The sequence below is a fragment of the Acanthaster planci genome, linkage group LG09, assembly GCF_054643075.1.
Source record: "Acanthaster planci isolate LZ-2023a linkage group LG09, COTS_SCS, whole genome shotgun sequence".
NCBI classification, from domain to species: Eukaryota; Metazoa; Echinodermata; class Asteroidea; order Valvatida; family Acanthasteridae; genus Acanthaster; species Acanthaster planci.
The window spans coordinates 4,913,008-4,938,172 of NC_141785.1; the positions used below are offsets into that span (position 1 = coordinate 4,913,008).

Consider the following 25,165-nt stretch of genomic DNA (forward strand, 5'->3'; position numbering starts at 1 on the left):
TCTCATGGCATTCGTGCACGGGGTGTCAAGTGGAATCCCTTTTGCACAAAGGCCGACTGCATACATGTATGATGTAACCTCCAATTGTCTGTCACTTAGAGGAATGGAAGTGTAAACTGGGTGGGGGTGTCAATATTTCTGCAAACCAGGCAAAAATTGAGAGAACTGACAAAACCATTCTATCTTTGAGATGCAGCACTTCAACCAGTCTGTCAATCTGCACTGTAGCTTGCTTTCTTCTCGATAAACTGGCTTACTGTCTCAACTTTGGAACACAAACAACACACATGTACATATATATTTTTCAACTGGTGGTGGCACATTTGGGGGGGGGATTTACGGTTGAAAAGGAAAACTGAATTGGGACCCAACGAGGACACAGATATTGGCCTCCAAATCCGAAATTGAACCAAGCACCACGTCACTTTAAGTAAAATGGACCAGTCATCAGAGCTAAAATCTTGACAATGACCGAAGGACGGCATCCAGAATAACACTCTACATGTTCCAGCAAGGCCAAAAATAACCCAAATGATTTTGTGCTTTTTTCACCGCCAGCTCTGATGACCGTAACAGAGATCCACATCAAAGAACTTGTGTGACCTTGTCATCACCCGGCACAGAATGAAAATCACTAGTTTCAATGGGTCAGTAGCAGTAGGCTATAGTTGGACATCCAACCAAATGGGACGGGACTGATGTATCACGAAACTACTTCGGTACTGGATATGAACATTTCCTGGAGCAATTAATGCGCTATGCTGTCAATATATGAATATTCATCATCTATGCAGATCCAGGTACAAGTTCAGACTTCCCCAATTAAGTATTTCCACCATCTCGCAGACTTGTATTTGAGTCCAAGTCTGAGTCACACCTTTTGAGTATAAGTTATTCAGGTCAAGTCCGAGTAATTTGTCAAAGTGACTTGAGTCCCAGTCTGTCATGAGTCATACAAGACAGTCTCTTCCTTGTCATGAATAGTAACTTTGTTCCAAAATCAGCAGCAAAAATCATGAGAAAATGAAGCCTCAAAAACAAGTTTGAAAAGGTGGTCTTTGAGGAGAATAGTAAATTAAATTACATGCTAGTCTTTTCTCAAGCTGCATGCATGCTATGCATGGATGGACTAAAATCCAACCACTGCAGCAAGTGCCTCGGATCAAGGATTAGCAGCCGCAAACAACTGGGTCCAAGAAATTTGGGTAGCTGACACAATGACAGGTGTCTATATAGACAACACTCCCTGACCCACAGTCCAAGCAGGTGCTAAGTGTAAATGCCTGCATGCAGGTCAATGTCTTGGTCGGATCCATCAACGGTACTCACCCAGCTGGTTCCTAGTCTCCCAATGTATTCCGCATGTGGCTGACAATCCTTCATAACCTAAAATGACAAGAATAGACAGAAATCTTCTTCTCAATTATTACTTGAAAAATGCTGCATAATCTTTTCCAACATTTTCTCACACTTTCCATTTAAGTTTTAGAACTTCAGAAATTTCAGTGTAGCAACTTCTAAAAGAATGAAATTCCACACAACATCCCTGGGTCTATGTCCTTCAGGTCTTCCAGACTCACAAAAAGGCAAACCAACCCAAACCATTTTTAGTGTGTGTAAAAGAAGTGGGTTATAACTTATGGCATGTCAATATGTGTAACCCGACTATGTTTCTTGAAAAAGGTGCCTTGGCATAAAACAGTGTGAACTCATCTTTATTTATGAGCTGAAGTGGGAGGAGCATAGTGCCTGCTCACTGCCTTTAGACTGGTTCATGAACAAGTAGCCACACTCCTCCTGGGTCATCAATATTCATTACTCAACAACTCCCTCTAATAAGGGTTAACAGAAAACACTTGTTATGCCAGGCTACACTTGGATAAGGTTAAGAAAATTCCCGGTTGACAGTTTGTATATGACTCATTCCCTCCCGCTGAAAAAAAGGTCTTGGAGCTAAATACCTACACCAACTCACCAGATATCAATTCTTAATCGGTCAGGCTCTTAAATTCAGACTGGATCTCACAAAATGAGTCTCAAGGACATTCATGTCACTGCTTAATTTTGTCCATACACAGCAGGATCCGTTCTCCATTTTGATGTAGCAAACAAAGTTATGACATCTTATGATCCTGTTAAATGTGGCTGTCACATACATGTATGTACAGCGGCATGTGGGTGGAATTTTAAGTGGTTACTGTATGGGCAGGGTAGTTCCCGCATATTTCCAGTCGGCAAGACTTGTTCAGAGGCATGTAACTCAACAGTGGCTCCGGAGACTACAGAAACTTAAAGTGCAATTTCGATGTCAAAATTCAAGTGAATATGCATGTAATACACGTACATACCAGTCGTTCCAACATATACATTGTACATTCTGCAAGTTCACATACAACTACCGTGCAACACAACGGGCCTTGATGTCACAATTTGGGGGAACGCAGAAAAAAAATTGGGTCTCAGGTTTGAACAACAATCTCATGGATTCACTGTTCGTGTTTGCACAATAAGCCTTTTGCAAGATAAATCTGAATAAATTCTGGTATCCCGGTACACTAAGTTATCTGATTGCACATTAACATAACATTTTGAATTCTCCAGACTAAAGACACTGTTGCTATACCTCATGATTCGGGGGGCAAGCTTTTGCATAGCAACCACCATCTTTGGAATGGACTGGTTCCTTTGTGCACTTCTTTTCCATTGAAAACAGCGTATTGAGGCAAGGCGTCTCTTATGTAACTAAGCAAAATCTTGCCCCAAATCACAAGGTATAGTAACAGTGTCTTTAGTATGGCGAATTCAAATTGTCATGTTCACGTGAATTTAAAGAACTCAGTGTACCAGGTTTTATTCAAATTATATTTTTCTACAAATTCACTTTATGATTTGATGTCTGCTCATAGGACAGCAGGTTTTACGTCCAGCACTGATTATGAAGTTGCTAGATTTTAAACACCTATAAGACATTAAGAGGCAATTCGAAAGGCACTGCAGGGTGTACATGGTTGGGGACACAGGTTAGAGAGCGCCCTCTAGCACACACTACATGTACTACTCATTCAAGCAGCAGGATGCCTACATACAGTGTACATGTAGGTAGGGTCAGGTCATCGGAGGTCAGCGGGACACACCCATGGCATTACCACTCCAGGCAGGAAAAGGGTCAAGGACTTTTAACAACATGATATTGTGGGGAAAATACCAGAAATTGGAAACAAAAACCTCCTACTGGCTCGGCGAAATTCCCTCCCCCCCCAAAAAAAAAAAAAATTAGCCAAGGTCAATACCTGTGGTTGTAAATTATTCTCATGGATATACATGTCGAGGACTTTGCTTGCCAGTAATTACATGTACATACATGGCCAAACAAAAAGTAACTTACGGGCTCTCCGATTGGCACCATCCTTTTGGGGGTTAATATTTTGGACTGAAAAAATTGTAGGTTGTGCATGATTTTCTAGGTTGGGACTCAGGCTGGCAATCAGAAACATAGTTCTAACCTTTTGCTTGGCTTCAGTGTACCATTGAGTGCAAGGGAAGTGCTTGATGCCACTGAGCTTGGCAAAAATGAACTTCAGTTTTTGGATGCTTCCAAGAAACCACTACCCTCAATCCTGCAAAATCCTTGGAGGATTAGAAATAAAGAGATTCAAAAATGCACGCGCCTCCACAGACATGGTACGCTTCCTGAAATGCCTTTGCCCATCGCGTTATGTCACGTGGAAAGCCTCTACAATGTGCAAACACATCTTTGGCAAATGAGGGAAAAATTGATGCAGTTTGCCCTAAAATCCTGATGAAACGTTTTACTTTTGTACAGTGCCAGGTGATACACGCTTAGAAACAGAAAGACCTGAAGTCTATGAAGGGTCCTACAAACACATGCATAGGTGCAGGGGAAAGTGAGTCTATTTATGCAGACGCTAACAGTCATGCTGGCCTAGCCTACACATGTACTTGTCTTCATCACGATCCAATATTGAGCCCGAGAACCCGCAGTCCACGGGGGAATCACCATGGAAAACACATACATGTAACAGCAAAGTGTGTTCACCCAGTTCGGGTCTTGTTTGCACGAGATTCCGGAGTGCGGCGGAGACGTGGTACGGAGTTAATTATTACACGCTGCCAGTTCTGGCATCTCTGAGGTTAGCACCTATACAGCACAGTCTGGAAACTGAAAGACTGCATCCCAACCACGGCTGATGTACATATAAACATTCCACAGTGCTTCAGTCAGACATCTTGCAGTTGTTATGGTACAAGCAATGAAATGGAAAATGATGAATGAAACAAGGATATTAATTCATTTGGCTTTAGTCTTTACTTGCAGGGGATGCTACATGTAGTTTTGATACTAGACTTTACCCTGACTGTTACATATTCCCACTGTACTCTCAGTGAGGCCCAAGAGTTCCATAAAATTACAAGCTGGCTAGGCAATGAGCCTTTTGCGAGTTAAATTTAAATAAAATCTGGTACACCGAGTTCTTTAAATTAACGTGAAGATAACAACTTGAATTCTCCATACTAAAACCACTGTTGCTATACCTCGTGATTTGGGGCAAGCTTTTGCTTAGTTACATAAGAGACCCCTTGCAACAATACACTCTTCTCAATGGATAAGAATGGCACATGGAAACTAGTCCATTCCAGGGATGGTGGTCGCTATGCAAAAGCTTGCCCCGGATCATGAGGTATAGCAACAGTGTCTTTAGTCTGGGGAATTCAAATTGTTACGTTTCTTTGCAATCAGATAACACAGTGTACCAGATTTTATTCAAATTTAACTCGCAAGTGCTTTATTGCTGGACATCTTCACTTGTAAGCAAGAAATTCTAGAATCGAATCCCATCTGGGCAAGCTTGTGTTTTTGTTTATTTTGCAATTCCCAGACCATGCTGAGAACATAGAGACTTAACATGTACATGTATGGTACACTATACACGTTTGAAGGCAAAAGGGCAAAACCAAGGACATATGCATGGATAAGGCATATTTGCATACATCTGCATACATTTAAATATTTTGATCTTTGTCCCAATTACACGTAGGCCCAGCATACACCGTAATCTGCACAGCAATTACACAAATCATCAGGAGTGTTCACGATTCACGATGCACTTTCCTTTATTATTACCAATCTAACGTGTACCGGTACTCGTACATGGACACATCATGGAGGAAGATGTACAGCCATTTTATCACCTATTATGTAAATGTGTATGTCACACATGTATGTAAATAAGTGGCATACATTCATGAAGTTTGAGAAGAAAATTGGGCTTTCTGAAGTCTATTTGAGAATACCCCAAAATCTGTAAGGGTAGACTGTCGCACTTTTAATGTTTTAATTCATTCTTTAGTTCAATTCTGACATAGCACAAGTTGGCCAACAGTGTACACTGACAAAAAGTCATTATGTTTTTGTTATTTGTTCTAAACAAATTATTTCCAAAGAACAACAATAGGACGTTAAATTAAAATCATCTGCCAATGACAGATGGCAAATGTCTCATCACAGAGCAAGGACACATGGGTATGTATGCAAACCTGGCACCATTCATTTCTGTGATGGTACATGTAAGTACATGTACGCGTAGCCTGCATCACAGCAGTGTTGAATTACCTTACTCAAGGTACAGTTTCCTGCCACAATGACATGGAGTTTGGCCAGGTCTGGAAAGCCACACAAAGGCTCTCTCTCTCTCTCTCTCTCTCTGAAATCTGAAGGATTGTACACGTACAGCTAAAACCCTTGTGCATTCACACCCCCCCCTTCCCCACTGACAAATTCTGCTGAACTGGACAAGGAAACACTCCGATATTTTAGAAGGTGACACTCTCTGGGGATCCCCACTGGTAGGAAGGAAAATTAAAAAAAAAAAAGCCTTTCTATTGGTTCCAGACTTTTCTATTCTCTTCGCTTGATATTAAAACGGTCTATAGAATAATTGGACTGGATTGCCAACCTGCAGTGCCGTGGGTCGCAACAGAATCCTAACATCTTTTGTGAAAATTAAAAGTGTGTTTCCCTCACTGCAATGCATGGACCACTGGTCCACTTCAGGCTTACTTCTCCGATAAAAATTCTCCACTAAAATTCTCAAAAAAGGTCAACCTGGTGCACGTTTGTTCGGTACCTTGGTAAAAAGCCTATTAACTTGTTCATCTTGTTTGTTCTTTGAGTTGCCTCTGCATGAAATCAAATAATTACAATTCATTATCAATGATATTAAAAAATTGTAAACTATTACTGGCAGGGACATCTAGGGTACATGTACATGTGTAATAAACCTAGATGTATGCATAAATATGTAATTAAGCAACAATGGAACAACATCCGCACACATGGAAATTTACAGATTAAAAAACTACATCAGAAATACTAAGGTGAACTTCACTTAACAATTCCAACCATCTGCATGTACATTGAGCACGGCAATGCCATTACCTTGACATGGGAGAAACTGTAGCGTGGGGACCACAGTTAGCGTGAGGACTGTGGAAATCAACAGGGCCTATACAAATACTGGTTTGTTGATATTCAAACCATACGGTGAATCATCTACCAGATCCACAAACAGTTGTTGTAGGGACACATTGTTTATATTTGCATTGTATCCCAATAGGGTTTGCAAACATACATGTATAGGGCAGCCTACAATCATGTACATGTTCATGTACAATGCATTTACAGGATGTATTGTACATGTAGACGTACTGCTTTCATCAATTTACACTTTTCAGTGGTTTTCCCAGATATATGCATACAGGTGTGAAACCACTTTGTGACCAAAATGACATATAAGTTGCTCAAGCCACTTTTGAGATTAAAGGCTCTTGGAAAAATCCTGCACCACGGACATCAATGGAAACTTTCACCATTTCTAACCTAGATGCCATCCATTTTGCATCCATCAGGATGCCAAACTGAGTGGCACATCAAAGCCAAGAGCTCAATATAACAAAACTACAAACAAGAATAGGCTTTCACATTTGTTTTGTGGGACCCTGGACACAATTGGAAAAACACGATCAAGCATCACGTCTGTTTATTTTACTACTACCAATTTTTTTTTTCGGCGACTGGAAAAAAATCAGAATTGCTCTGATGAGCATGAACGCTTTGAGAGTAAGAGTTCTGATTAACCCTAACTGCCCAAAACCTGCCATACTCCAACAGCAGGTTTTGTGAGGTTTTGGCAGTTTTGAGGAACTCAGTACCTGAGGAACTTCTTGTTGAATTTTGTGAGACTTGGGATGAAAGGCCCAGAGAGATGGTGTTGGATTCTGTGTGAGTTGGGACACACACGGGTCACCGTGTGCAGTGTCTGGCTTGCTGTACCAATTATTGGACTATGCTTGATTTTGTCAAGTTTGGTATGTTTGGTGCAAGTCATCCTATAGTGCATAGACCCATCCATACCATATCACTCAAACTCCAACGGGCTCATTCTGTTGGAGTTTATCAGGGTTTGGTACAGTAACCTGCATGTACCAGTACATTGACAAGTACATGAACCTGTTGGATTTTGTGAGGTTCAGTATGCTTTCTAGTGCAGTCCCACTGTGTTCATTTTCAATAGACTCTGGCAAAATTATGTGGGAAATCGGGATACAGCTGCTAGGCATAATCAGTCAATTAGCATATCAAGTGATCGCATTACACTAGCAGTTAATCCAGTAGAAAATCTGTGACTTATCTTCCCCTTAAAAATCTTTCACAAAACCCAACTAGAAATTGACTGATGGCTGAGGGACCAACAGATCTCAGCACAAGATCTACTGGCTGAGCGAATGATCAATCCAACAATTTACACCAAGCAGACCTCTTCCAAGTCTAAAATATCCCAGTGTTACATTTTTATAATTACAGCATGATGCATCCTTTGCTATTTCATTTCAGTTCAGGAAAGTTCCATATAGACCTTTATCATGACGCCGCCATGTTACTCTTGTTCCCTGAAGACCCACTGGAAAAAGGAATATGACTTCACATATTGTTAAAAGGAACCAGACTATTTGCCCTTCCAACCTCAGTTTGGTTACATTGCTTTGAATCTCGAGAAAAGCAAGATGGCTGCCTCGTGATAAAGGTCGGTTGCCTAGATTTCATATCCTGCAATGCTACTCACATTTTGATGGCCATCGCGAATCACTTTATGTAACGTATGGCAAAACTTCCAGCACATAATCGACGTCGTCTGAAGCGGGAGACGAAGAACGGCTGCCCAGAAGACTGTCAAGCCTTTGTCGGTAAACGATCCAATGATAATGCCTGGCGCAAACAGTTATGGAAAGATACCTCAAGGATTCCCCCACATTCACATATAAATGGATTCATTAATTCAGTTAATGGCATCGTTGCCATGTCAACAGTTGTTTTCTGCTTGAATGGGCAATTTAAAGGAATGAATTTTTAACATGATGGACTTCATTTTTATAATTAGTGCAATGTATTGTAAAGTAACTCAAAATTTTTTGAAATATCTTACTGAAATGTAAGGGGTATTCACTTAATCGTGGATGCATGAACATGTAACATTCTGCATGAAAAGTAAAATTAAGCGAAACCCATCACTCCAAATGACCAACGGAAAGGGTGCCATATCTTGACAACACTTGACACCCTGTTCACAAACACTGTGAGACTAGTTTTAACAATTATGAGTGTTTTCTAGGTAGATGTTTCAATACATTCCCTGCTGAATTTGAAACCACTGCAAGGGAAAATAAGTAACGTCCGTACACGGAACTCTTACCTGACCAACAATTACACAATAATTGTTTAGCAATTATGGTGTATGAATTACCAGACATGAAACTTGGACGGAAGAAAAAAAGATGAACTTCCAAATCTTGACAAGCCTTTCTTACAGCGTTGTTTGTTTTTTATGGCACGAGTGTGAAGTGAAACACGAGGAAATCAACTGATCCAAGGAAAAGTTGCAAGCCTTAATTACTAGAATAATCATGCCAATTGCGAACTTCAGGCTTCTATTTCAACATACAAAATCAAATTTGTGTTGATATAATTTGATTTGAAATAATGAGTAGGGATAAGCAGCCGTGAAATTTGAACTCAGCATGAAATGCAACAGATTTTAACCTCCCGATTATAAAAATACCCAAACATAAACAAAGTATTGATTGTAAAAGTAAACAAAAACTAGACAATGTTGAGCAACAAAGGATACTCCTGGCATGTTTCTCTTTGACCGGGACCTCCACGGCATTAATGGCCTTGGATACACTGATAGTCTGTAATTGGAAACAAAATGTATTGATTAATCAGTAACTGGGTGAACATGTCAGATATGGAGCAGGGTTGACGATCAGGAATTCAAACGGAAATGAAACATGGAATAAGAGAGAACTAACTGGATTCATCTGCAAACGGGATCTGATGACAATCCTTACTGGAGGGGGAATCTCTCCTTGCTTGTTTTACTAACAATTTCAGCTTCTTACACTTTCTGTAGTACTTAACGAGCTCAATTGCAGAATACCCCGCCAACCTGAATGATCCACCTCATAGCCAGGTACAGGTCAAAGTGTCACACTCTTCTCAAGGGATGTTCACCTTGTACCCACGTAACCCGTCATTCTAGCATACAGTGCTTATTAATATACGTTGGGTAAGGGCAAAACCTGTTATATATAATTAACATCTCCCCAACGCAAAAATACATCTTGAAAATAGTTCGCGATACCCGCTGCTTCATTTGATTCGGACCGGCCGGCCGACCCCGGCGGGCTCGGTGGTCGAGTGGTCATCTGCACTGGTGGGCAGGAGGTCGTGGGTTCGAGTCCCACTCAAGTAAGCTTGTGAGGTTTTTTTCACAAGCTCTCGGACAAGCACTGAGCATACAGTGCTTATTAATATACGTTGGGTAAGGGCAAAACCTGTTATATATAATTCTAGGGGTCGTTTTTTAGAGTGGCGGGGTATTTTGCAATTATTTCGTTTAACTAACACGTATTTCCAATCTAATTTGTGTATTATTGTGTGCAATCTTCGTTTCTCACATTGACATAGCCCCACTAGTGTGGCACGGACCGCTCCCGCTCCATCCTTAGCCACACATCCGTATGTGCAATTTAATGTCGGCATGGTCAAATCTTTGGCACATTATTTGAATGATTTCACTCACGTTGTTCTGGTACATGTATTTTCCAGTCTTTTTGCCTTTACCTATTTAATCTCATGGTCTCATTCTCACACGCCATCTTTAAATTAAAATGAGTCTGTTGAGTGAAATCATTCAAATAATGTGTCATTAGAAAGCGGAGAGACTAAGGAACATTTGTGTATGCAAAACAAATTGCGCCTATGATTATAAGAGGGTGCGCCAAAGATTTGACCACAACGACAACAAATGGCATACATGGATGTGTGGCTAAAGATGGAACGGGAGTGAGGGTCCATGCCACACTAGTGGGGCTAACATCAATTGGCGCTGTTCTTTGTTGAAGACAGTGAAAGAAAACATATAATTCTACCATTTGCCAACTGAAGAGCGCCACTTCTAGAACCTAATAATAGAAAGTGTGTCCTGAAAGAAAAGAATGCTGAGCCAACGATGTGTACATAGGTATATATCAGCCTTGAATAACGAAGTCTTAAGCCTGGCCCCAAAAAACAAACAAAAAACTGACAAAACAAAACTGTCCAATTTCACACAAATTTCAAACATGTCAAAAGAGCCACATCATGCACAACCTTGAATTTGATATCCTGCCCAAAACTGACATTATATAATTTGGACAATTCAATTTCAAAACACACTTTTAAATTCCCATGCATTACTGTACCCTTTCTTTCGGGTTTTTTGGACGTATTCGATACCCACAATGCATGCTCACTATATTATTGCACTGTGCGCGCAATGCATTGCAAACATGGTGAATCACTATCGAAAACTTATAACATGTATGAAAGGCCCGTAGAAAACAGTCGAATTTACCTGCTGTTTGATAAAGTTCTGGCGCTCAGCCTCCAAACTATCTCCACTCCGTCTTGTGGACAATCTTCCAGCCATGTTCGTTTAGAGTTAGTCCACTCTTAAATGTCAAAAAAATGCAGCGAACTCGGAGAATTCTCGCGCCGGGAATCCACGGTTGTGGCACACACCGGAACTACTTACCCTTGAGCAACAGAGGGCAGTATAATATATAACGGGGCGCATTATTTTGTGCATTATCCTCTCTCGAAACTCCCGTTCGAAATTCTTTTAGGAACGCCAAAGGGGGATTTCAAAGAAATGTCGCAAAGTATTGGTGAAAAAGGATGAAGATGTATTTATGATATGTCTGACACTGAAAAATGTACATAGGCCTATGTGACAATAATTGGATCCAGCACATGTTCCTGATTTTCCTCTGAGCCCAGTTAGAAATAAATCATCTCAAGAGCGACCAGCAAGAAATAGTCCAACTGATTTTTTTTTCTCTCACTTGGTCACATTTATTTTACTATACATCGGCTGTCATGTTGCTAAGGAAAAATAAACTTGTTTAATGTACAGAAATTTACATTCAGTTGTTAAATTATGTGCTGATTTTATCCATATTCTGTAGTCTTTTTTAAGGTTTATCAGGTGACCTGTAAGTCTCATGTACACATTTCTCATTTGGTCACATCCTACTAAAGGGATCAGGTCAACTCGGACCCAAACCAACTCGGACCCATTCCAACTCGGACCCATGCCAACTCGGATCCAGGACCAACTCGGACCCACGCCAACTCGGACCCAATACTAACTCGGACCCACGACCATCTCGGACCCACAACCAACTCGGACCCACGCCAACTCGGACCCACGCCGTTTCGGACCCACCACGAGTCAACTCGGACCCACTGAATCTTACGCGCCCGTAGACCGAAATAGCGCTGACTCTTGAACCTCGCGAAGAGGTTAGCCTTCATTTTTTCGTTGGAAATTCAAGATTATGGACAGATCGATCACTTTTCATTTCAATTTTATGAACTTTTTTATTCGTCTTTTCCCGAAGATACCCCCTAATAGTAGTAAAACTATGCGCTCATATGAATGTAGCCGCCTTCCTCTATCCAAAATAGGCCCGCGTTGTGGGGCTTTTTGTGAAAGAAATACTCTGAACCGGAAACTATCAATCCCAAATTCGGGATTTATATAAATAATTCTATGATCCCTCGTGATTATGGCACGTCTTATTGTAGAAAATAACAAACCGTGGGATCACAAAATATTAATAATGAGCTCGCGAGCAGACATACGACGCTTCAAAACCGTCTCCAAGTTTAAGCCAATAGGAAATATTCCACATTTTTATTTTAAAATGATTTGATTTGTGTTGTTCGAAATTACCAACCTATTTGCGTTATTTGGACAGTCAGTTAAGGCCTGTATGGATGAATTCCTCCATCTTGCCGGTATTGGGGGTGGGGAGAGAATGGGGCAAGGTGGAGGTGTAAGACTTGCCAGGCCAAAAAAAAATTGAAAAGTGGGGTGGAGGATAACACCATTAGACACTGTAAAGGTCCAATGTTCGTGACATTGATGTGTATCTGCAGTATCTGTTGTACGTATGCAGCATCTCTTATGTACATCAGAAGGGCCTATCTGTGGCATTTTATTGCAACAAAAACTTTGGGGGTTGTTTGGTGAAAGTTCATTCGATTTCTGCTAGTGATCTGGATCTGGAAAACGGAGAGATTCTGGGAAGCCTGTGCCACTGTCTCCCTGCATAACGTGTAGAGAGGACGTTACAGCTTGGCAGCATGCAGTGCAAAAGTGTCATTTACCAAATGCTAAAATGTAAAAGTGGACAAAATAAAAATTTTCAACCAGTTAATCACGCTCCTGGGGTTGGGTCCGAGTTGACTCAGGGTGGGTCCGAGTTGGTCGTGGGTCCGAGTTAGTTTTGGGTCCGAGTTGGTTGTGGGTCCGAGTTGGTCGTGGGTCCGGGTTAGTATTGTGGCCGACTTGACATGGGTCCGAGTTGGTCGTGGGTCCGAGTTGGCATGGGTCCGAGTTGGCATGGGTCCGAGTTGGTTTGGGTCCGAGTTGACTCGAAACCCTACTAAATCACTGGAGTACTCATCAAAGTGACAAAAATTAACTGGAAAGAGCCACAAATGTTACATTTTTAACAGGATGGACAAACCACACTTCAACCTGTTGACAAAGAAATACAAGGAAGTCTGTAAACCAGTCCTGCAACACACACATCAACTAACAATCAATAATTGGCCATAAAAAAGAATACCAATGGGAAGTCCCCCCCCTCTCTTTTTTGATATTTCAGGTCACTCTGAGGTCTAATCTCATGGCGATAAGAATAGCAAACGCAGACAATTATTTACTTGGCCAAAATTAGGTTAGCAACCGAAAAACCACATGACCAGTACTGCCCTGATTAGTTTCAAGCTTAATTTTGCTTAGCTTAGAAACTCTTTTTAAGCAATTATTTTTTTTTTTCCTGCAAAGCACTGTCTATGAAATTGGGTCCCTTTGGCAAACAGTTCACAGCAACCTATAACAGCTTCCATTTCTAATCTTTAAACTGGGTAACCAACAAAGTTGTTCTCCAAAAAAAATCTGCAAGACAAAATTTACACATTCCCATTGTATGTAACCCTTCCTCAACATCACAGAATCTCTCAGCAATCCTGCCTTCACATTCTTACACTTTACAGAAAACGATTTCTACAGTGTACACATTCGTACATGTATATGCCTGTTTAAATCACAACTTTACCAGTGTTCTGTAGGCCCTGCACACCAGTGTTCCCCAGACCTTAAGCACGAGTGTTCCTTAGGCCACACTCCAGCCAAGGCACTGGTACCAATCTCAGAGTGCTGGTAAGTGCTGGAGGTTCACATTTCATATTGATGCCAAGTTGGACTTGCACGTATGATGTACTTTCTAGCTTTTGCAACACTGAAAATTCTCAGAGAAAGCACACTATGGTTTCTTTACAGGCCCACCCATTTTAGTAGGCCATCAAATTTTTTGTAGGCCTTAGGAACTGTACTTGCTGTACATATTGGACAATACCGCCCTATGCAGCAAGGCACTTGCAAATGGAGTGCACAGCAGGACATGAGAACAGTTGGCCATATAGTGCAGCCATTTGGACTTCGATAATTTGGCATCGATCGTTGTCATGCCAACGGCGTGTAGCGGCCCATGACTTCCTGGTGACCCTCCTCCAGGTCAAAGATGGTGTCAAAGTCCTGCAGGTGGAACTTCATGATCTGGTGCTGGGTCATGACCCGGAGGGCCAAGAAGCCGAAGACCAGTTCCAGGACGATGAAGGTTAGCTGGACCAGGTGGACGGCCCGCTCAACAGGGACGGGCATGGCCCGCTCAACGGCCAGGAGGAAGATGATGAGGGGGAACTGGAGGATGAGGGTCAGGAGCCAGGACCCAGCCAGCTCGGGAACCTGAGGGGGGTGTGTGTCAAAATTTGGGTGCCTGGACACTAAATCGGGAACTACACACGGGTGCTCATCATCTTAGCAAAGCAGTTCAGACACGGCCTTCATGAAGGTCATTCCTAAAATTTCCGCTTAAATATTTAAACCAAACGAAAGGACTCCAAACTCTAGATAACTGTCTTGAATTGAGCAAGTCACTTGAATGAAAAGGGGTTTAAATTCACTAAACTGGAGCCTCAAGCCAAATAGGGTTAGGGTGTTGACTGGTCTACCACTCACCACTCACCACAGGTGAGACTGCTTAATAGGAAAGGTAACAGTTTTCTAAAAGCCACATCTAAATTGTCTGCTTGTGGCTACCACTTTGCATTTTGCGACTAACATGCTACAGTAAACATCCACAGCCACAAATGTCCATTTTAAGTAAGGTCTGACAATAAGGATATGTTTCAGTGATGATAATGTCTAGACCACCAATCCATTGTCCCCGGTAACCTATGCACACAGTACATCCTGAATACCAGGTACAACGGAAGAGCAGTTTACAAGTGGTGCCTGCTCAAACTTGCCCCTGACTGAAGTAGGCTAGCTTAGCTCCTATTTCCTCTGCTTTACTATGGATGGAATGGGCGGAAACCAGTCTGGAAGTGAGAGCCACGTATGGTCGCTTGTTTTTCTTACCCTTTCTTGTAAATTTCCCAGATATCCAAGATACAATCTCATGATCTCTGTGCCTCCCATCACGACATAGATGGTCACACACACAAACCGAAATATCTCATCCAAGTGGTAAAACTGAAAGCACAAAAACGATATTAAATGACTCACAGATATCCAGATATTATATCTTGCTTCTTTTCAACTGTGACAGACATTGAATGGTACTGCGATGCCTGTTTAACGTAAAGATTCACATTGGAGTTCTTCTGCGCATAAAGTGCATTTTTTCTTCATTGAAACCTGATAACCTGATCTCAAAGTTTGGTAGTTTAGGAAAGGTCATTTATAATCCTGCCCTACAACTGTTGCTATGATAAAAAGAGCAAACAGGCTTTTCTTCGGGATTTGATGTGTGATACTGCTTTGATTGAATGCAGCAAAGAATACCTTTAGTTCCAAGAGTACAATGGAGCAGACAAGCCAAAATGGGAAGAAGAAAACGTTGAAGTACAAAGCCATCTGGAGAGGCAAGTTGGAAACCAGCTCATTCCCTGAAACAAAGGAGAAAACTTAATAAGTGAAGCTGTGGTATTCAGAATCGACAGTTTTAAACTATCAGAAGCCATTTTTAACACACAAGTTTTATACATTTGAGATTTTCTCCATCTTCCTATTAGCTTTTGTGAGGCCAAATGTGTAGGCATACTGCTTAAGCATAAATCACTCCTGAATAAAAACCTTGTAATTTTCAATGAAGACATTTCTGCAACAACAATGCAACATGCAGTACACTCTGAATTTTGACAACCCAAAACTAACATAAAATGATTGAAAAAAAAAATAGAAATAGTTTAGTGAGTTCACAGGAGAGAGTCCTCTTCATCAGCACACATATAGACTAGACAGTTTCTGTTCGCTTGAGAAATTAGGGCTTGCAACTACGACCACGCGAAATATTGTGGGGCAAAGTAGTGCGTGGGCAAAGTGGCAAATGGGGAAGAGTTCCATACCCAGATGCCAGTAATTATTCCCCACTGTGACCCATTAGCCATCAGAAAGCAAAAACTGTCCAGAAAAGTTCAATTTAGGAGAGAAAAAACAGGTCATATACTTAGAAAACACTTAGAATTTTTCAGACTAGCCTCATAGCGTTTGTGCACAGGGTGTCAAGTGGAATCCGTATACTATATGGAACTTCTTCCTGGCAGATGGTTGAAGAGACAAATGGGCAAAGTGGTAAATGGGCAAAGTGACTGTAGGCCTAAAATGTTCTGCCAACAATTCTTGGCATTTGTTGGTTTTTAACCACTTCGGACCGGGGCATTTTTCAACGTTGAGGATGCTGGGCCGGCATGACTATCATTTTTTCCGTTTTCAAAATCCTTCAACAATTCATCATTCCATTTAACAGTCGTTTATAGCCGCACGGAGTAATATTCAGGTACTACTCTAAGTTGACAGGTGACCTTCATTGACGCCCGAATATTTCAGCCAGGCCTGCAGCCTTTGTAAACAGAGCCCAGATTGTGCGATGTTATACAGCTGTCTTTTGTTCACGAACCTGGCTCAGTGCACTACTGACCTCTTTTCAATAGGGGCCAGATTAGCATGCAGCGGTGCTGTGTGGCTCATCGCTGCAGTGGTGGAAAGCTTTTGTCCCCGGTGGTAATCCGCTTGCTCTAAATACCCCAAACCCTGGTATACGGTTTCAAAATAACGCTGGATTATCACCACTTTTGAGAGCGAAAAATGCCGGTCATGCCCAGCAGCCTGGTCTTTTGTTCGGAGTACGGTCTTTTGTTACAGGGCCCTGTTTCCTTTGTCCGAGTTCGGAGACCCCGGCCACACATATAAACCATACGGCTCCGATCCCGGAGTCCCCGGCTGGTAGTGGTTAAAACAATCACACGCCCTTTACTATCAGGGTTACTAAACATTGAAAGACTGGGGTGACACTCTTCAAACATGTCAGATAATGAGAATTTTAGGCATGTAACCTTGCACAATCGTGACAATAAACCTTTTCGGCGTTTGCAATGCATTATGGGTTTGGATGACAAACAAGCGATGCATTTTTATGCACAACGCTACGGGAGAAGTGAATCAGTCAGAAGTCAATTTGCAGTTTTCCACCAAATATTTATATATCTGCTCATCAACTCTCTTTGAAGTTTTCAAATATTTGTAAGAAGAAGAAATCACCCTTAATTTGTCTTTTTTAAGGGCACCAGTCACTCTACAGGCTGAAAATGAATGTGACTGGTCAACACGGGATGAATGAGCTGCAAGTCATGATTTTGATTGGACAATACTAGAACATTAATATTCACAAATTAGTCAAAGCACGGTCCGTGACAGAAAGTGGTGTTGTTGGAAAGAATTCTCGAATTTTCCTTCTCTGCTAAGCTTTAAACTTTGAAGTTTGTGAAGATCTTCGTCCCAAATCAATAATCCAACACTTTGTCAGAAGGGGGTGGCTTGAATTGGAGTATGAAATAAAATAGAAAGAGATTAACATTTTGCAGGTACACTGCTCTCATAGGGTTGTGCATACAATGCATTGCATGTATGTCATCCAAACACATAATGCATTGTGAACTTCGAAAAGGTTTATTTGAGTAGGTAGGCCCTATTAAATAAAATGGAAACAGATAAACGTTTTGCAGGTATACTGCAAATAGGGTTGTGCACAATGCATTGCATTTGCATGTACTGTATGTCATCCGAACGCATAATGCACTGCGAACGTCGAAAAAGTTTATTGGAGTAGGTAGGCCCTGTGAAATAAAATGGAAACAGATTAACGTTTTGCAGGTACACTTCTTCCTAATATCTACGTTACGTATCCCCTCTGTGAAGGATACAAACACACAAAAAATGTTCAGAAATAACTACAAGAGTTACCCGGTCTTATGGCGTGATGTTGGCGGTTGTCTCGCAACGCCCTACCGGGAAAAACTGCCTCCGAAAATGAAGTCAGTTTCTGCCGCATGTAATCTGCCGCCATGTTGTTTATAATTACCAATGGAAAGGGCGCCCTCTTCAGGTTAACAAAAAGCAGGGGCCGCGGAAGGACACAGGTTGCACTACTATGGTGTACTATTTACGACAAACATTTTTCTCTCTCGTGCCTCCCTCCAGGCGATGCAACCAGACGACGCGACGGCACGACGGCTCCCTTGCGTCTCAGATATTTTCCATGTTTCATTTTTTTCCTGCCTTAATGTCGCCCCTTCCGTCGCCCGTCGCGTCGTACGTCGTGTCGTGCATCGCATCGCGTCGCGTCGCCTATTACGTCGCCTGAAGCACGACGCGACGCACGACACGACGCACGACGCGACGCGTCGTGTGCTGTCGCCCTTTACTTCATGGTGTTTATAGAGGGCGCTTTTACTGTTTTCTTTCATTTCTGTCCCCCGAGCTGGCAAAGTACATGCTATTTACTCTTTGGTGTTGATTTGTTCTTGTTTTTATCTCATCCATCCCTCGATTAAGATAAATTTCTGTCATATTTTATTTAAAAAGAAAAAAAGAGCAAGAAGACAATAGGCATATGTAGGAACTGCTCTCTCATAATATGCGGAAGCCCAGAATTCGTCACTCTTTAAACCCAGCCAATGATTTCTTTTTAATACCGTCGATGCACTTCCCATTTGTGGTAGATTTGTAATCCTATAGATACCGGTATTTCTCCGTGGTCCATCCCGGTAATTTCTAAGTAGTACTCCCAATTCCCCAGGAAATTTGTCTACAATTGTATCACCGCAAATTTGACCACGGGTTTAGGAAGTTGCCACCGAGCCTGCTCTATAAAACCCTCAGAATATTCCGTCTTAGTCTTCCTTCAGGTCAGTCTTCCTCGTTACCTTCATCAGCACCACATTTTCAATGATAGTAGTCCGTGTTTCTGAATAAAACATTAAACAGACGCTAATATCATTGTGGCCGTGTCTTTTTTTCCGACTCTGTTTGGCCGCACACATGTATAATTTCTCCTCTGATCCGCATCTTACATTAGGAAGCACAATATAATGATTGATGTATTGTATCTCAGAATAAATTTAGAAATATTGTAGCGGACATAATATGAGAATTATGACACCTGCTTACATTATTTATTTGCTTACGAGTTTACGCCTTTTAATATCAGCTAACTAGTGAGAATAAATTCGTTTCCGGCTAATATAGTGAAAGGTTTTCGCACGATTTACGAAAATACAAATACCCTCACGTTAGAGAAAGCATCTTTTTAATAATGAGAAAAAACAGGGATTCTATTTAACAAAAAACCTTATGAATTAGCAAAGAAAATAAATAAAGGGCCTAGATTGAAGACGATCTATTGCTGAAGTTGGGGATGACTTGGCTTGTCTTGACTTGGCAAGTAGCTGTAGAGTTTGCAGTGGAAAGAGCAAAGACCAAAAAAAAAATGTCTAGGGTGCATGCATTTCACTATTCAAGTAAGAATTTCTGCTCAGCTCATTAGCATTAAAGTAGAAGCCCAGCATTTTTCTGAAAAAAGGAGATTTTTTGGCCCCCGAAACGGTGAGGTTGTGTAAATCGTTGCCAGAATCAACTGCGTGGGTCTTTGAGCTATCCTATGAAAAATAGGATAGTGAAAAATGGTCCTAAGTGCCCAAGAAGGTTGAGGGTTGCCACTTGAAAAATGGCTGCAATCAGACTTTATAAAAATAACTTTTTGGGGAGTTATTTTGTTTTGTGGGAATAATTTAAAATGTAATTGGTTAGCCCACAATATATAAATTGAACCAGACCGGACAATAATTTTATTTGTGTTTCAGCAATCTCAAGGATGTTTGTAAGCATGTTATTGGCCCTGAACAGTGCCGATTTTACACTGTTTTCAATGGGGCTTGAATTAGTGGACCGGGGCGGAAATGAAAAAAATCAGTAAAGGCGCCCTCTATCAACACCAAGAAACAAGTGCGACAGCACGCGACGCGTCGCGTCGAGCGTCGTGTCGTGCGTCGCGTCGTGCTTCAGGCGACGTAATAGGCGACGCGACGCACAACACGACGTACGACGCGACGGGCGACGCCGGGCACGACGCGACGCGTCGTGTGTGTACAAATGTAATGGCAAGAAGGCAACGGTTCGATCCGATGGCACGACGCAAGGGAGCCGTTGTGCCGTCGCGTCGTCTGGTTGCGTCGCCTGGAAGGAGGCAAGAGAGAGAGAGAGAGAGAGAAATGTTTGTCGTAAATACTACACTATACTACACCAATTTCGCGCCCATAGAAAGCAGTGCAAAATCGGACCGAAATAGTGCCGCCTGTTGACGCTCGTGAAGAGGTTGGCCTCCGTTTTTTTACTTGAAATTCAAGATAATGGATTACTTTTCGTTTCAATTTCATGGGGGTTAGCCGCAAAAATCTTTTTTATTCGCCTTTCAGGGAAGATACTCCCAAAATAGCAGTAAAACTAAGCGCTCATCTCTGAATGTAGCCGCCCGCCTCTATCTAAAATAGGCCCGCAATTTGGGGTTTTTTGTGAAAGAAATACACCGAACTGGAAACTATAAGTCGCAAATTCGGGATTTATAGAAATATTTCTATGATGCCTCCTGATTATGGCATGTCTTGTTGTGAAAACCTCGTGGGATCACAAAATATTTATGTGCTCGAGTGCAGAAATAAATTCATTTGGTGGAATGCACCCTTAAATATCACCTCGGGGGCCGGTTTTGCAGTAAAAATGGATCAAATCGAAGAAAATCCATCCTATCTAAACCAATCTGAAAAACTGAATACGTTTCCTTGTTTTTCTGAAGAAGGATAATACAGTTTGTATGTTGCCACAGAATGCAGCACTGTTTTGTGCGCAATGACAATCTTGAACAAACGGAGAAATCGAACATCTTTTGCAAAACTGCGGGACACAGAAAAGAAAAACTAACAGAAAGAGGACGAGCAGACGGAATTGTTGATTGAATTACCTTCCTAATTTCTGTTTCCCCGGAGTCCGGGACAGTTTTTTCGGGGAAGAAAAAACTGGGGGAATTTCAGGCCCTTTTCCAGTTATTATAGGACATTATAGTCAATAAGCCCCTCTGAGAGACACGGTGTACATTCCTCCGATCATTGGCTATAATCGTAACTGTTTTGACAACATCCAAAGACAAAACTGCTCATTTCTCCGCCCGTCAATAAAAAAGCACGAAAAAAAGAACAGGGCGCCCCCTTTTGGTCTGTAGCCAAGGGCGCCGCCATCTTGTCTTTACTGGTTGCATGCACTACAGCAAATACGTGCCCATAGAAAACAGTGCAAAATCTGAATGTAGCCGCTCGCCTCTATCCAAAATAGGCCTAGGATTTTTGTGGAAGAGAACTGGAAACTATCAGTCCCAAATTCGGGATTTATAGAAATAGTTCTATGATGCCTCCTGATTATGGCATGTCTTATTGTAAAAACTTCGTGGGATCACAAAATATTAATGAGCTCGCGCGCAGAAATACAACCATTTGGTGGAGTGCTCCCATAGGGGCGTGGTCATTGCCGGAAGATTGAAAAGTTTGTGATGGAGGTACAGGGAGGGGGTCCCCCGTTTCGACACCAAGTCTAATCAAAATTAAATAAAAACTCTCCATCCATAATACTTTTTGCCCGCTGATGTACAACCGGGGGAGGGGTAATGAAAAGTCTACTTTTTGTCACGCTTATGAAAATGTCCGGCCCTTTGCCCAATCCAGTTCAGAAGTGACTTCGTCACAAAGGCAGACGCACTCCCATTAGACAATCGCTGAAATTGCATGGTTCCATGTAAAGGGTGATCAATGCACGTAACTCTTTGTGCAGCGCATGCGCAATAGGCGTGGTTTAAGTGAAATGACGTCACACTTACGAACCGGAAGCCCTGCCCCATTGTGTTATTTATGACCAATCACAGCCGCGATTTGTGCCCGACAAGCGTGCCCAGAAGTCGGACATGTGTGCACGCGCGTATGATGCGCGCAGCTGGACCAAGCAGTGCGGCACTGGTGGAGCGGCTGCCCACGTGCGCAGTGGTCGGGTCTTACTGGATCAGCCATTAGGGTAACAATATTCCACAGCTAATTTGACCAACTATCCTTGCAGAAAACATTTTTTAAAAAATGCTTACGCTGGATGTCCGAAAATTTCTTGGCTACATCTTTAATATAAATTCAGTCGTCAAAAAACAAAAAGAATTCCAAGTTAATCGTGATGAGCCTCCGCTGGAAACTTTTCATATCGGATCATTAACGGAGAAGTAGCCAATTCAAACAAACGTCAAGAAAGCAAAGAGAACTCATCAATCCAAGTTTATTGTACTGCAAATTTATTATCAATATAGTTCACTTTGATATTAATTTTTCAATTAATTTTATTTAAATACATGTTTAAATACACAAACTAATTGATATACACAAAGCTGTTTCTGAGTGCAATGAAAACTTCGGTGACTCTGCATATATACAAATCAAATATTGGTTAAGAAAAGAAAAATCTATGCCAAATTTAAAATTGTGAAATCAAAGATGCGGCAATTTTATATGACCTTTCCGTTATTTCTTAAGCTTTAAGTGTCGACCCATTATTAATTAACTGGGTTTTAATCTAATCATATTTATGTATGTTTCGGTGTTTGGTTAAGTCTTTTCTATTGTATGGACATATTGTCAAGCAGCTTTACCCTGCATGTGGTTTCAATTCCAGTTTTAAAAATAATTTTAGAAGTCTTTCTCTGTCATACAAATGTTAATTTATTATTATTAGCCAGCTTTCAATATAATCATTGACTGTTGAACACCAGTTTATTAAAAACCTGTCTCGGGCTCAATTTAAACTACTTTTTTTCGCTGAGCAAGAACTAGACGGTACCACTTATGAGCAACAAACAATGCATAAAAGTTTAACGGGGGACCCTTTTCTGCTAAGAGAGTATTTTTTTTGGTGGTACATTATTTTTATTTTTGGTATGGTGTTAGTGCGTAGAAGGGTGCTTTGGACAAGTTTTTTCCCGACAGTTGCAATCAGCTAATTTTATTATTAATTTTATTGGCACCATGGTTATTGCAAGGTATTTAAACTAAATGCATCAAGTAAACAGTTTGACAAGAAACAGTGTTTAAAAGTTAGATCTTTTCAAGACTGTTTCAGTCTACTACAAGGGGCCCATCTGGTCCACAGTACGTTTTCTTGGCTGGGACTTGTATCAGCTGTTTCTCTCCTGTCAGGAAGATACCTGTTAGCCGTCGGCCATAGACGCAGCCGGTATCCAGGCCTGTTGCATATTCATAACGCTGCAGTCCCCTGACTGCGTCGTGGCCGAAGTACACATGGTCTGGTCCCGGCCACAGACTGGCCCAGGGTTCGCCCCGGATCGGCAACTTAAACGGTATGTACCGCGGAGGATTACCCCCACTACTAGATGTCCCCCCCACATTTTGCTTGATGAGATTCCGCATGACCATTAAGTGGGCAACATCTTGAGACACAAGTGGGATTCCGGGAACCAGACAAGCGTGTACCACTATTGACTGCAGCGATGGTAAACTGATTGTATACGGCAGCTCCACTAAGTGTCTGTAGTCCTCGTCAGTCAGGGTACCTAACCATTTATATTTGTCTTCAACCCTTCCGCCTTGTCGCATGAACATCATCTTACTAACGCATTTCTGGTCATGATTTCCACGGACTGAATAAGCTCCCAAGCGACGCACCAGAGCCAGGACCTCTCCATTCTTAGGCCCCTTATTGATGAGGTCTCCAACGAAGACGACGATGACGTTAGGATTGACGGTTCCAATTCCTGCCTTATCCAGCAGTTCTTGGAGTTCGTCGTAGCAACCGTGGACATCTCCAATAACAAAGACTTGTTTGCTGCCAATCATCTCCTTATTGAGCACTACATGGGGAACTGTGGGGCAAGGGTCTCGTAGAGCACTGTTCGGACCAAGCATTGGTGGGACGTCGTCATTCTTGCAACTGTTTGCCATTGCAGGTGAAACAACCTGCGTAAGAAAGGCAAAAACAGTCTGTCCTTTGAGCAGACGGGTACGAGAGATAGTTTATCAAATACATCCCTCCCCCAGTTCACTGTTTGGGTACAACATTCATGTTGGTGAACAAACCTTTGACCTTTTTTACAGATATGATATCAAAAGACAACCGTAGTCCGACTGGCGCCACTCCTAGCCTTTTGATCCTGATGTAAGTGTACAATTATAGGCCGTAAGGACCAAGTATCATTTATTTGGAAAGATTTCCACATACCAACAACAATAATTTTCCCTTCAATGTTATGACAGCCATCAGAAAGTGATAACATGTAACAAAAAAGAAATTTAGCTGAAAAAAGTCCCAAACATTTACTATGAAAATTCTTGGCTTTTTCAGGTAAGTCTAAGAGCTTTGTACACAGAGGTATCAAGCATTGTCCATATATGGAACTCTTTCCATTTATTTTATTCTGTAGACCTTAAACTGTAATGAACAAACCTTCAATGAAACTATTGGAGTCGATGAAAAGGGTAGACTAGGCCTACGTCGACAAACAGATTTGATAGTTTGTACTGGAGTAAACCGGAAGCGATCTTTTATTTCCAGGTAGCAATACTTTTTCATTGAGCGACTGTCTGGGGAAACACCCTGTACGTTCCAATGGGAAAGTGGTTTTAGGAAGCCTACTGCTCGTCTTGAGAGGAGACTAACGTTAATCATTGTGCCAGGTACAAGGTCAAAGTTCCCCCAATCATGCCTATCGAAATGTCCGACTCTCCTTTCAAGAAACCCTCTCGCAGCTGCGATTCTAGCTTCTATTCAAGCCTGTTCAAACGAATTCGTTGCCCCCTTCCGGCTGCGATGTTGCCTACCTGCATAGTGACGCCTAGGCCTAGCCTGATCATATCGTATATGTACATCACACAACGAACTCGCAATCAATCAGAAGTTATAGTTTCTGACCGTGCTGACAGCAGGAACCAGTCTATATCCATAAATAGGTGAAGGCGCCCTCTCTTGGCATTGGAGAAACGTGGGACGAATTTTTTTCCCCCAAAAGCACTACACTATGCACTTCCGAGTTTTTATCA

General features: G+C 41.7%; 4 protein-coding genes across 6 annotated transcripts in view; 1 reads left to right on the plus strand and 3 right to left on the minus strand.

The window, feature by feature from the left end:
• The window catches only part of LOC110989429 (SEC14-like protein 2), a 52,323-nt gene extending 51,058 nt beyond the window's left edge, over positions 1 to 1,265 (plus strand). The window contains exon 13 of the mRNA XM_087141318.1: positions 559 to 1,265. The gene's annotated coding sequence lies outside the window, so the exon portion shown is untranslated. The remainder of the gene's footprint in view (positions 1 to 558) is intronic.
• LOC110989426 (huntingtin-interacting protein 1-like) overlaps positions 1 to 11,163 on the minus strand; it is a 40,384-nt gene extending 29,221 nt beyond the window's left edge. For both annotated transcript variants that reach the window (XM_022253800.2, XM_022253801.2), the window contains exons 1-4: positions 10,974 to 11,163; positions 9,204 to 9,267; positions 8,142 to 8,284; positions 1,330 to 1,386 (exon numbers count right to left, since the gene is read on the minus strand). In XM_022253800.2, the coding sequence (XP_022109492.2) occupies positions 1,330 to 1,386; positions 8,142 to 8,284; positions 9,204 to 9,267; positions 10,974 to 11,048 (339 nt within the window). In that variant the 5' untranslated portion in view covers positions 11,049 to 11,163. The remainder of the gene's footprint in view (positions 1 to 1,329; positions 1,387 to 8,141; positions 8,285 to 9,203; positions 9,268 to 10,973) is intronic.
• A 235-nt stretch (positions 11,164 to 11,398) lies between these two features.
• Positions 11,399 to 18,322, minus strand: LOC110989427 (transmembrane protein 17B-like). Its single transcript, XM_022253802.2, has 4 exons — positions 17,997 to 18,322; positions 15,540 to 15,643; positions 15,114 to 15,227; positions 11,399 to 14,438 (listed from the first exon to the last, which is right to left on the minus strand). Exons 1-4 carry the CDS (start codon positions 18,097 to 18,099, stop codon positions 14,157 to 14,159), a joined length of 603 nt encoding a protein of 200 aa, XP_022109494.1. The 5' UTR covers positions 18,100 to 18,322; the 3' UTR covers positions 11,399 to 14,156.
• Positions 18,323 to 22,387: 4,065 nt separating this feature from the next.
• LOC110989433 (uncharacterized) lies at positions 22,388 to 25,051 on the minus strand. Of its 2 annotated transcripts, none has more exons than XM_022253808.2 (2): positions 24,947 to 25,051; positions 22,388 to 24,085 (listed from the first exon to the last, which is right to left on the minus strand). In XM_022253808.2, the coding sequence occupies exons 1-2, from the start codon at positions 24,992 to 24,994 to the stop codon at positions 23,228 to 23,230; spliced, it is 906 nt and encodes a 301-aa protein (XP_022109500.1). In that variant the 5' UTR covers positions 24,995 to 25,051; the 3' UTR covers positions 22,388 to 23,227. The 2 variants fall into 2 exon arrangements, with proteins under 2 accessions (XP_022109500.1, XP_022109499.1); XM_022253807.2 differs by having other exon boundaries at positions 24,573 to 25,004.
• Positions 25,052 to 25,165: the final 114 nt, after the last annotated feature.